General features: G+C 40.1%; 1 protein-coding gene across 2 annotated transcripts in view; it reads left to right on the forward strand.

Moving 5' to 3' along the window:
• Positions 1-12839, forward strand: part of grm1a (glutamate receptor, metabotropic 1a) — a 35857-nt gene extending 23018 nt beyond the window's left edge. Inside the window, exons 6-9 of one of the 2 annotated variants that reach the window (XM_079341208.1) lie at positions 210-378; positions 2148-2274; positions 6564-7497; positions 9291-9519. In XM_079341208.1, the coding sequence (XP_079197334.1) occupies positions 210-378; positions 2148-2274; positions 6564-7497; positions 9291-9399 (1339 nt within the window). In that variant the 3' untranslated portion in view covers positions 9400-9519. Of the gene's footprint in view, positions 1-209; positions 379-2147; positions 2275-6563; positions 7498-9255 lie in introns of both variants that reach the window. The other variant, XM_079341207.1, reaches the window with a different exon arrangement.
• The last annotated feature ends 17 nt before the right edge of the window (positions 12840-12856 follow it).

Here is a 12856-nt window from a genome sequence, read left to right on the forward strand (position 1 = left end):
CACACTATCGGGGTTGTACGCTGTTTAAGTGACTCAGGATAAGAAAAAGGGTTTGCTAAGCTCTTATGTTGTTATCATTAAATTACCTGTCACTCTCTTCTTCTCCCCTCCCTCTCTATCTCTTTCTCATTCTTTGATCAAGTCTTATTTCTAGTCCTTCTCACTTAATAAACTTATACTGATTATGTCCCTTCTGTCTTTCCATCCAGGTATGACATCATGAATCTCCAGAGTGTGGGTGATGGTCGCTATGACTACATAAATGTGGGCTCCTGGCATGAGGGCATCTTGAACATCGATGACTACAAGCTGTGGATGAACAGCAGCGACATGGTCCGTTCAGTCTGCAGTGAGCCCTGCTCGAAAGGACAGATTAAGGTGGGCATTGGAATCCTCCTACGAGCAAATTCGTTGGCATTAAATTAACTTTGTCACTGTAAATTTAAGTCTGAAAACCCCTAAAACCAGTAGAGACTTTGCTTTCAGACTGAGAGAATGATCCAAAACCATGTTGAAGTGTTAATGTCACACTATGCCAGTAAGCAGATCTAATTTAGCACCCATTCTGCTCTAAGTAGCAAACTTTTCATCACAGAGGGTAATTTCTTACCATGGCAGACACACAATGGTTTCACAAAACAACTTGATCATATATGCCAACACAAGTGAGATAATGTTTTTTCAAAGCCTCCAGAACAAAAGGGGCTGTACTTTGACACCCTTGGCAATGAGCCTGATGTTATATCAGCATGCTCATAAACACTAGTCATAAAGGTAATGTCTATCATAGTAACAGGCTTCCTAGCATATCTCCAAAAAGTAGCTACTTCTACAAAACGCACTAATACAATTACAGTTAAATGCAATACTAATCGAGAGTACAGTGTGATAAAAGATACAGTTGAAAATGGCATTGACGTTTTCAGCCCTTGGTCTTTATAAAGTGGAGAAAGAAAACAAGAGCTGGAGATAAATGAAATCTCAGAACAAACAACCAATCCGAGAGATCCCTCTCACCGACACCGATTCAACATGTCGCATTGGCCCAAGAAAGGCAGACGGGGGCGACAGGTAGCAACGGAGCCATGACTCACCGCCAAAACTAGGGCGACGACCAGAATGACTCGACATGATTTATATCCAGCTCTCAACACAGGTTCGGGAAAGCCTCTTGAGCCTGGTGCTGTAGTAGGTCTGTACATGCTTATTTGTCACCTTTGCCTCTTCGTTTCTTTTTCAAATTTATGAAGACCAAAGGCTAACAACTTTTTGTCAGACATTATTCTCGATTAGTAGGTTACATATGAGTGCTTGGTGTTTGTTTGGACAAGGTGGTTGAGGGACTGACCATCTGACATGGCTATCCCTAAGTGTGATTAAAAGAACAACTTACCGTGCAAGTTAAGACGGACAAGATGTTTTTCCCTGTGCTCTCGAACTTGTAACTTGTTTTTTTGTTTTTTTTTCTAACTGGAACAACGTCACCAGTTGTACGTGATGAATAGTTCTTCAGGGATCTTATCTTTTCTCTTTGGTGACTCTTTCCTACATGTTGGAATCCTGTTTTATTCATTCAATATTTTGCTAAAGCCTTTGAGTAAGATAAAGCATATACAGTGGCTTTATCATTTGTAATTTAAGCACATATTGTCCCAGTCTTATCAAAAGATGAAGGGAAAAAGGTCTTAATTAAAAAGCCAGCTCAAGATAGCAGATAAAAATGTTTATTTACTGAAATGCCCTGATTTGCCTCAACTGGAGCCATTTGTTTTCAGTCTACAGTAGCTATGCTCTAAGTCGCCCTTAGGGAGGGTGCATCCTCTTTCCTGGCGGCTCAAGCTTCCCCTTCTATCTGCTTTGTTTCTTGCCCCACTTATCACCCTGCTTTACATATCACAGTGTTAGTAAGAGCTTCACTGTGTTCTGAATGTCAATGCAGCTGGCCTTGTTCTATAAACAGTATGTCTGGGGCTCACTAAAACAATATACCCCATCGTATCCTAATATGCCTTTGATGCTGAATACTTCTCCAGGTTGCTTTGTGTGTGATGTGCTTGTCATGTTTTGAGTGTGTGGATTAGGATAGTGACTGCTTACTAAGATGTCTTTGACCCCTCACTGTTGATGTTTGGCCTCTCTGAATGCAGGTGATTAGGAAGGGGGAGGTCAGCTGCTGCTGGATCTGCACCACGTGCAAAGACAATGAGTACGTCCAGGATGAGTTTACCTGCAAGGCATGTGAGCTGGGATGGTGGCCTGATGACGACCTGGCAGGTAGGAGGAACTAACCAACCAACCAATCATAACCAACCCACACGCACTAGCTTGGCTAGCTATGACTAAGTTAATTATCTCTGCAACCATTATGTTTATATAGTTTGTTATTTTCACACAGTTGACTTGAAACCAAATTATTGTTAAGGCTTTGTTTGGTAAGGTATTTGAATTTGTTAAAAAATTGCATACTTAGTTATTAAATGGCATAATGGCCAATACCTAATGCAGCATTTGTGCTGTATTGGGACTGACACTGTTACTGGTAGGCTATGTATTGGTAGACTGTAGCTTTAGATAGATAGATAGATAGATAGATACTTTATTGATCCCGAGGGAAATTCAAGGCATCCAGTAGCATTATACAGACAGGCAGGACACAAGACATTAGTTACAATACACACCCGCTGTCCCCCCCCCTGTATACAAAATCCCCCAAACAAGATATAGCAGCCCCTATGTGACTAAGAATAAACATAATTATATGTTAAACCTGTGCAGTTAGCATTAGCAGTTAGACTTAAAACTAATATAGCATAATGTACATAACCTGTGAGGAGAGAAAAACATGTGTTGGTTAAAAGAGACCTGTAAACAGTTAAAGAGCCTTAGAAACAAAGTGCTGACCTTCTAGAAACTAGTTACATGTGCATGTACAGAGGTGTTTGAGCTTATGCCAGAGGTGTGAGTACAGTCGTTAAACAGTCGTTAAACAGTCAATGCAGGAATGTAAATTGGTTCACCAACTTAAAGGAGCAGTGATTTGCATTAAGTGTCCTAGACAATAACCTGAAACCAGGAGTGGTTAGGGTAATTATCGTTAAGTACCCAACTATTGAAGAGCAGATTAGCATTAAGTGTTGAAGACAATAGAGTGAAACTTGACCTAATTAGGGTGATCATGTCAACCCTTACAGATGTAGCATAACACAACAGTGGGATGAAACCAGACGTGATTAGGGTGATTATCTTTAAAGTGACCAGTGCTCAGTAAAGTGACTATCAATATGCATTACATTGTCCAACTGGGGGCTGACTCTGAGGTCAGCAGTGCAGATGAGGAGTGAGAAAAAAGTGAAAAAAGATTCCAGGGATCACCGTGCGCTTCTTCCCTGCCGTGACAGTGAAGTGTTATACAGTCTTATTGCCAGGGGGACAAAAGATTAAAAGATGATACGGTTCCTGACACCAAAATTACAAATCCATAATATTGCTGGTAAACACAGAAATGACCATAATAAATACACAAATTAATGATTTATTTTTATATATATTTTTTAAGCTCTGAGCAGAACTCTGTTGTTCTTTGTTGTTGATACCCAAAATTGGACCCAAAACTGTTTGGTTTTGGTAATGTATCCACAGATAATTTCAGATACCAGATTGCACATTTTATACTTTCATGTCAAAACTATCAGTTTTGAAGAAATTGCGTTTCAACATCAGATGTTATAATACCAATAATTCTTTCCTCCTCAATACTGATTTTGATACCTATACTTGAGTAGAAGTAATTACAGAGTGCCCCTTTGATACCTGTGCGATTTAGGAAATTGTTGGCTATTCCTGATTGCGAGCATTTCACTAGTTTTGTCAAGTACAGCATAGCAGTTTGTGAAAGCATTATCTGCGTTTGTTATAATAGCAAGATAATGTTTTTTTGGGGTGGGGTGGTGGGGGTGCAGGATATAAGTGGATCAGTGTTAACTGCCATGCTTATGGATACATGACTGCATAGTCAAGGATGAATCAGAGGCTAACGTTGTTACTGTGTTGTTGTACTGTTTTTGGAACAGCTTTAGGTCCATTTACAGCTTTTCTGTCCAGTGTCCTGATGAAAATTTCAAAACCTAGACATGAGTATTTACTGATCCCTAATGTCATTCTGATGGTGGTGCAATAAATAAAAACAACACTATGGTTATGGTTGCAGATCAGTGCATTGACTCTCCAATACCCAATACTTTATCTCCAAATCATCTCCAGTTTATGTATCGCTGCTAGCTAACCTACCGTTTGCCTGCTCAATTTTCTCGACATTTATATCCCATAGCACCAATCTCATATAAACAGTACATATCATTTTCTTTGGACTACATTCCTCCTACCCCCATAAGGCTGTTCACACTTCACACCCTGACACCTCCTTTTACTGATGCTGTTCATCATCCAGGTACTGCGACCCTGCTCCCTACGCACAGCTCCCCTCACAGAAGTGACGCTGCTCACTTCCCTCCTCTCTGCTCCTTGCCTGGTGGTGACCCAGGGGTTGTTTTGACAGCGATTTATAGAGTTGAGAGGAGCTCTCAGTTCCCAGGTGTAAAATCCTATTACTGACATGAGAGGCTTGGGGATACATTTCAGCAGTGTATCGAGGAAGAAATTCTCCCTTCTCTCTCATTACACGTCACATCTCGAGAATACTAATAGAGAGAGTCTGTGCCCTATTCATAGAGTGAGGCTGTACTGTTCATATGTTCAACAATTTAAGCCTTTTTTTTTCACCAAGTCATACCATAATTCTATAGTACAGCAGAAGGATGAGCTTTGTTTTTGAATTATGTAAGTGTTGTTCCAAAGCTTAGAGATCAAGAGTTTGAGAATGAGGGAATAAGGGAAAGAATTGTATAAATACAGATAAGTGCTGTTTATCCTTGCCACCCTTGTCTGTCTGCACACAGTGTGGCCAAGCCGGGTGGGTGGTCATAAAAAAAGCAAGCAGCACTTCACTGTAGTGTGCTACAGTGAAGTCACTTTCTCCTCATGTGTGTTTTTGCAGAACTGCTGAAGTAATACTGTGGAGCAACAACTGGTTTGCACCTTCCCTGTTTTACATCAGTATGTTTAAAATGTTGTGTTGAAAATGACCAACCTTCTTGTAGTGACAAGTGAGGTTATTTAAAAATGTCAGAAATCTGACACATTTGGAGCAAGTGGGCTCCCATGTGCACTGCTGTGTTTGTGATGATAGTCAGTGAGTATAATGCTATTAGCAGAAGCATATCATTTATAGTGTTAAGCTGAGGATGTCTAGGGATGTCACTTTATTCCCACTAAGCTCGACAAAGTTCCACTGTGTTGTTGATGACAAGCGTGAAACTAGAGCATGGTGACAGAGTTGACACACTTACCTATGTGTGTACATGTGTATTTGGCGTTACATGAACAGATAAATTAGACTGAATTGCAGCTTTGGTAGGTGCGTGATTACACATGGAAATGAGTTACTGAGCCATTTGAGGCCATCTTGAATAACTAATGTCTCCTGTCTTGGCCTCTTCTCTCCGACATCCAGAGATTCTGATACCAGAGTCAAAAATCCGTTTACAGCCTCAAATTCAGTGTCAACTACCAGCGACGATGCCAGATAATGCTATGTTTTTTTAATACATAGACTGTTGCAAATATGAGCGTTGTACCAGTGATGCCCCCAATTGTTCTCTGAAGAGACATTTTGAAGGCCAACCCTCACCTTTATATTGGAAACTCTATTCAACCCAACTTTTAATCAATCTATTAACAGAGAAAGAGGTTCAGCTGAGTGCTACAATGCCTGTCAGTCAAGTCAGACTTGCCCCTAATCATGTAATGTATGAAAAACTCTAAGGCTCACTAAAGTAGAAGTGGATGAGTTGTATAAAAAAGTCAACCCTGTCGCAGTGTGTGCAAATAAGGCTATAAGCATGTTTTTTTTTATGATGTAAAACTCTGCATTTTAACTGTGGCCTAACCTACACTGCTATGCTGGTCAAGAGTGTTGCATAAGTCTAGCAAAATGACAACAATGGGATTCTCACTGTCACACATTGAGAGTAATTTTAAGTCAAGTCAAAATTTAAAAGTTTACAAAGTTTACAGAACATATCAGGCTCTCAGAAGCTTACGTGTAAATAAAAGATTGCTCTTAAGATCTAAGCTTCGTTGTGGTCAACACTAGCACTGTTAACTAATGTTAACAGATGCTAGTTGGATTAAAGGTACGCAGCTTTTTAGATTTAGGTTTCGTTCAGCATAATTACTGATAACAATAATATCACATCCATTCAAGATATTCAGAATCCAGATAATATGGATTTCACTGTTTTATGGTAATGGTACCACAGAGACACTTGCAAATGGCTGAGCTTAGGTATAGGAATCAGTCTCAGAAAGGAAATTATGGTATCAGAACATCTCTACTTGTACATCTGCCTGCTCATTGTTTTCTTTTTACTTGTCTTAATGTGCCTTTTATTCTCTTAAAGATGTACAACAGAAGACTAATCTAACATCTCCTCTTCTCTTTTCAGTATGCCAGCCCCTTCCCCTGAAGTATCTCGACTGGGCGGATGTGGAATCCATTGTCGCGGTGGTTTTCTCCTGTGTGGGCATCCTGATCACCTCCTTTGTCACCTTTGTGTTCATCCAGTACCGTGACACACCTGTGGTTAAGTCGTCCAGCAGAGAACTCTGTTATATCATCCTGATAGGTATCTTCCTGGGCTACATCTGTCCGTTTACCTTAATCGCCCGTCCTACAGTGGCCTCCTGCTACTTACAGCGACTTCTAGTGGGCCTATCATCTGCCATGTGCTACTCTGCTCTGGTGACCAAAACAAACCGCATCGCCCGCATCCTGGCAGGCAGCAAGAAGAAGATCTGCACCAAGAAACCCCGTTTTATGAGCGCCTGGGCCCAGGTGGTCATTGCCTCTATGCTGATCAGTGTGCAGCTAACTCTGGAGATTGCACTCATCATTCTGGAGCCCCCTGAGCCAATCAAGTCCTACCCAAGCATACGTGAGGTCTACCTCATCTGTAACACAAGCAACGTAGGCATGGTGGCACCACTGGGCTACAATGGGCTGCTAATCATGAGCTGCACCTACTATGCCTTCAAGACACGAAACGTCCCAGCCAATTTTAACGAGGCTAAATATATTGCCTTTACAATGTACACTACTTGCATCATCTGGTTGGCCTTTGTGCCCATCTATTTTGGCTCAAACTACAAGATCATAACCACGTCTTTCTCTGTCAGCCTCAGCGTAACAGTGGCACTGGGCTGCATGTTCACACCTAAAATGTACATTATCATTTCCAAACCAGAGAGAAATGTCCGAAGCGCCTTCACCACATCTGATGTGGTACGAATGCATGTCGGAGACGGGAAGTCAGCTCAGTCTGGGAACAACAACTTCTTTAGTATATTCCGTCGGAAGAAGCCTGTTTCTGGAAAACCCAAGTGAGTATCATTTCGAGTTGTTTCTCTTGTCAGATTCTGTGTTGTTTCCTGGGGTGATAAATGCATAAACACTCAAATGATGCAATGAGTTTTTTCCAAGAGGATTTTGGCAATTCTTGAATAAATGATGGATGTTCCTAGGCATCTAATTTCAAAGTCTATTAACCGCAAATTTATAGGAATACTAGTCGGCCAGTCTAACGTTAACAAAAACCTTCCGAAAATTGAGCAAAATGTATTTTAACAGGTACTCTACATACAACTTAAAAATAAAAAACGATCAAAATACTGCCAAATACCATATGTTAACTGGGCTAATTTACATCAGGGTAGTAGAGCATTTGACAGTATAGCAGTAGCAAATAGTCAGAGCTAGAATGCTCAACAGTGGCTCAACCATTTCTTTGGCACAACACTGGACCTGCATAGTGAGCATGAATTAATAAATATATTAATTGTAAGTTCAACCCGCTCAAGTTATTTTGGCCAACTAGCTGCGTTTATAAATCCGCAAATCGCAAACATCCCGAAAAAAGTCTATTTGCACACATTTGCAAAGAACATCCAAATGTTGTTCTAATAATACTAAAATAATATTTGAGTGTTTAAGCATGTTATTATAGGTCTAATGTTACCATTTAAAGAAACCAAATCTATCTAAAATTAAAGTGATACCATTTAGAGAATTTGGGCAGTAAACATGAATATATGTGGTGAATACCCCTCCCCAGTCAGAGAAATATAATCTAACAAAGAAGCTAATTCAATACAAAACAATCTGAACGTTGATGCCAATTTCTCAGTTATTAATAAAGTATACTGTAGATTTCTCACCTCCAAACTACATATAAGACTTGCATATAACTTTTTTTGAGATCCACAGCAGTGACACATGGACAGGTGTCTAAAGTAAGAAGTGGAGCAGGGTGTGACAGTGATCCCAATATGTTTACATGTTGTCTCTCACCCTTGTTATGCAGCCTTCTTAATCTTCTAACACTTTTAACACTCTAAAGAGAGCAGCATATGTCTACAAGTGTCCAGGCTGGCTAATGTTAAAGCAAGGGTGTCATTCGACTCTGGAGAGCTGCACTGCCAACAGAGACACTTGACATGTTTTAATGTTAAATACAACCAGATTTTTTTTTTTCATTAGGCCTACTGTACAAGGTGGTTTAAATTACCTTATCAATGACCTCTTTCAATTAATTGTTTTTGACACTGCAGCCCTCCAAGAAGTAGCACTGGCACCCTGCTGCTTTTAGTTTATCCTGAATTAACCTCACATTTAACTTTTCTCAGCATGAATGCCCCCCCCCCCCCCCCCCCCCCCCCCATCTCTCTAACTAATCATATCCGAGCCAGACCTAGCTCATTCTGTTCCAAACTCTGTGTCGTCCTCAGGCCAGTTAAGGCACCAACTGACATACTTACTTCAAAAGCATGCGTCCCATTTTAACCAAAATGAATATCCCGAGACATGAGGAAATTCTCCAAATTCTATATGCTCAGTGTTTTGAGTGATCAAAAATCATTACGCTGTCTTCAGCACATTATGAATCATTGGCTCCTCGGAGCTCATGACTGAACCTCTTAACAATGCTGTTATTGTCATGTGACTAGACAGTATTTTAACATGCATCAGATATGTTGAAATGCTGCTGCTCTGTTGTGTCATGTTGCTGTGTTGATGTTGCTTTTCTGCAACCACTTGCCGGTTTCCAGTGTTAGTAACTTCAGTCTTTATCTCGTTCATAGTTCTAATGGCAAGTCTGTGTCATGGTCTGAATCAGGTGCAAGACACCCTCCGAAGGGGGGGAATGTGTGGCACAGACTGTCTGTGCATGTGAGGAAACAGGAAGCCGGCTTGAATCAGACGGCGGTCATCAGGCCCCTAACTAACAACCCCGACCCCCACAGTTGTGAGCCCCCGTCCCGCGACCTTGGCACAGACCACCATCCTGCACAAGAACCGCGCGCAGCAAAGCCTCTGTACAACCTGTCAGAGGAGGCTGACGATGGTGATTCCCAGCGCCCCCTCTGGACCCCGGCTTCCTCTGGACAAGGGCTGGAATCTAATTTGAATAAGCCGGCTTCTTATTTGCCCTCCAACTCGAAGGGCTGCGCCACGGAGCACTTACAAGGGGCTGTGGTGGACACACACAGCTCCTATGTCCCTGCACTTAATGACTTCACCACCAGGGAAACCCTCCCTGCCAATGAGCCTTTGAGCCTGACACCCTCTCAGCTTCCTCAAGCCCTTAAAGTTGGGGCATTTGAGGAAGAGGGACCTGAGGACGAGGAACTAGACCTCTTACACAGCTACATTTATGATGCCAAGGAGGAGGGGGAGGAGGAGGACGAAGACAGCGAGGATTTGACTCAGAGCAAGCCAACTCTGGAGGATTCCCTTGCTCTGTCGCCCCCCTCCCCCTTCAGAGACTCTGTGTGCTCGGGAGACTCTCTGAGCGACTCCCTTGCCATGGAGTCCATGCTCGGAAGCCCTCCGAGCTCAATCTACACCTCAAACATCCTCCAAGACTTCGCACACAGCTCCTCAACACTGTGAGAGCAACACTGATAATCATTACATACCGATAACACATGGGCAAATATGAATTCACACATGTACAGTTACATACTTTACAAGCACATGATTTTATTATCATCTAAGGTTTCTTTTTATTTTGGCTCTCTCTTTAGTTTCCTTATAATTATTATCCTGCTTTTATCAGTAAGAGGTTTATCATAACTATAAGTATAAAAACATCATTAATGTGTGCTACCTTTCCTGAAGGGCTGTCTTATCACAGAGCCTTTCTGTAAAATGTAAAGCAGGGACCAGTGCCAAATCTCGTCAGCTGTCGTGCCAAATTTGGATGAATTAAGCAACATGAAGAATCACAATGAAGGATGTAGCTGTGGGGATGCAGTAAGAGTGGTCTATGACAAATGAACCGAAAGGGAAAAACAAATCAAAGCGTGTGCCGTTTGTGCACTGTAAGATACATACAGCTCTGAGGAGCGTAAAAGCTCAAGTGCATTTCATGCCATTTTTTTTATTTGCTCTGCTCCTCTTTGCTGCACACGTGCAGGTATGTTAATATGTGCAGCAGGAACAGCTGCATTCACAAACTATTTGATTTTTGCCTTTTGTCATCTATAGTCTCACCTAAGCTTTGTGTAATCGGACCTCATCACGATTTCACTTTTATAAAGAGATTAACTATAAGAAAAGTGCAGTAAGTTGGTTGAATATTACTTTTATGTGTTACAAGGTGTGCTCATCAGAAAAAAAACATTATCACTTAATAATTCTGCTAAAACTTTGCGCTGTATGATATACGATGTAAAAAATCATGTACCAATCGCAGTAGTTATCAACCTACATCCCTGCTTCCAGATTTTGTAGCTGACACAGGTTAGCGTGATTGTCGGTGATCGGTTGTGTGCATTCAGTTTACACTCATTCATAGTCCTGAGAACAAATGTGAAACACATTGAGGACATGATAGAAGACCTACGTTATGCTTTTTATGCTGTGTTGATATTTCTCATGTTTTCTGAGTTTGCTGTGTCATTGTAATGAACACACAGTACTTGTACAAGTTCTTAAAAGTTTGTAATACTGTTGAGCCATCTCTTGTTTTTCACACAGGTGGTATGTTTGTAATACTGATAAATGTTTCTATATTTAGAATGTCAACAGAAAAACGAGTTTATACATTTTGAAACTGTCCTCAGAAACTTGTCACGGAGCGTTGTGTTTGGTTTTTGGGTAACTTTAAAAGCTAACTTGAGTCGACTGTATCCTCTTGAAAATATTGAGTTGTTAAAGTAACCGATGATTAGTTGCTTCTTGTAACAAGATTATACGTGTTTCAATTTTTGCTTCAATCTTGCATTATAAACTTAAGTAGTTTCCTTGAGGTTAAGTTTCTTAGTTCTTTATCTATAAGAATGAAAATTATTTCAAAGTACAAGCCTATACAGTACATAGTGCATTGTATTGTATTTCCAAATGTTTTTAGTCTCTTATAGTGTAACTTGTTTAATGATTTTAATCAATGTAAAATATATGAGGGTACCACCTGTTTAACACTGTCAAATCTAGAATGACATATAGGCCTTTATGTTTTGGGTAAGCTGAGCAATGCTGTAAAATAAAAACTATTTATATTAAGAAGACTGATTAATGCCTACAATAGACAAAAAAAAAACTGGCGTTCAATAGTTCTAACTACAAAAATCCCAAGATTTTGTCAGACTTAATATGTACAAATATTTCAATCAATTATCCTGTTTACTATAGAATGTATTTCACTTACAGTCACTTCACTTTGATTGTAAATCTGTAAGTGGAGGTATAACGTTTGCTCATATATAAAAACTATTTTAAGATAAGTAATTGCAAGGACAATTTGTGACATCACAACTAGTTTGGAGCCAGTCAGAGAAGAAATTTTTCATATAGGCTATGATGTGTTAGACTGTAGATAACATGTATAAACCTGTCACTAGTGCAGTTGCACAGACAATATTGTGAGTAAGCAAACTTAAACTTAAACGTGACCACAAGAGTCCAAGAAAAATGCAGAAGGCACACTCTTGATTCCAGTATTTGGTTTTTTCCATTCTTGACTATTGCAGAAACACAGAGGACATACTGGAATATTTGGATAAGGACCTGCTCCTATAGCAAAAGGGCCAGGGTCTCTTTCCTGTCTGCCTCGTTGTCCTCACATTCATCCTGTTCTTTCAGCACTGTCTTCAACACAAAACTAATAATTAGCATCATCATAGCAAGTATTAGCATTCTATTTAATTTTATATGGAAAATTATTTGAATGACCAATTTATCTGTTTGTCAAGACGCTTCAGGCCCAGCTCACCTCCACCTCTCAGTTGGGCTACTCAGGAAGTGAATCTTTAGAGACACATCATTTCCAATATGGCAACTAGCATTGTTAGGCTTTAAAACTGCACGTTCAAAACAAATAATACTGTGGATGGTCATGTTTTATACAGTGCTATTGAATATAGGCCTTTCTATACTGTTTTATTTTAACACATGAGCTATGTAAACGTCAGACTGATGTCCTATAGGCCTATTTATCTGGTATCACATTTTTTAATCAACCTTAAAAAGAAGCATGTGTTAATTAAAGACCTATACCCCATCACATTTTCTTTTTCAGCCCTGTTGCCTGTGTAGATTTAAACAAAAAAACAGGAAGTCTAGTTCTATGTTTCCAAAGACTCTATTATTCTATTTACTAAAGTAAAAAATAATTAACAATCAAGTGGACTTTAACATTTATCTTCCTCCCTATGCTGATAATGTAGGCTATATTTCATA

The sequence above is a fragment of the Symphodus melops genome, assembly GCF_947650265.1.
Source record: "Symphodus melops genome assembly, chromosome: 1".
Lineage (NCBI taxonomy): Eukaryota > Metazoa > Chordata > Actinopteri > Labriformes > Labridae > Symphodus > Symphodus melops.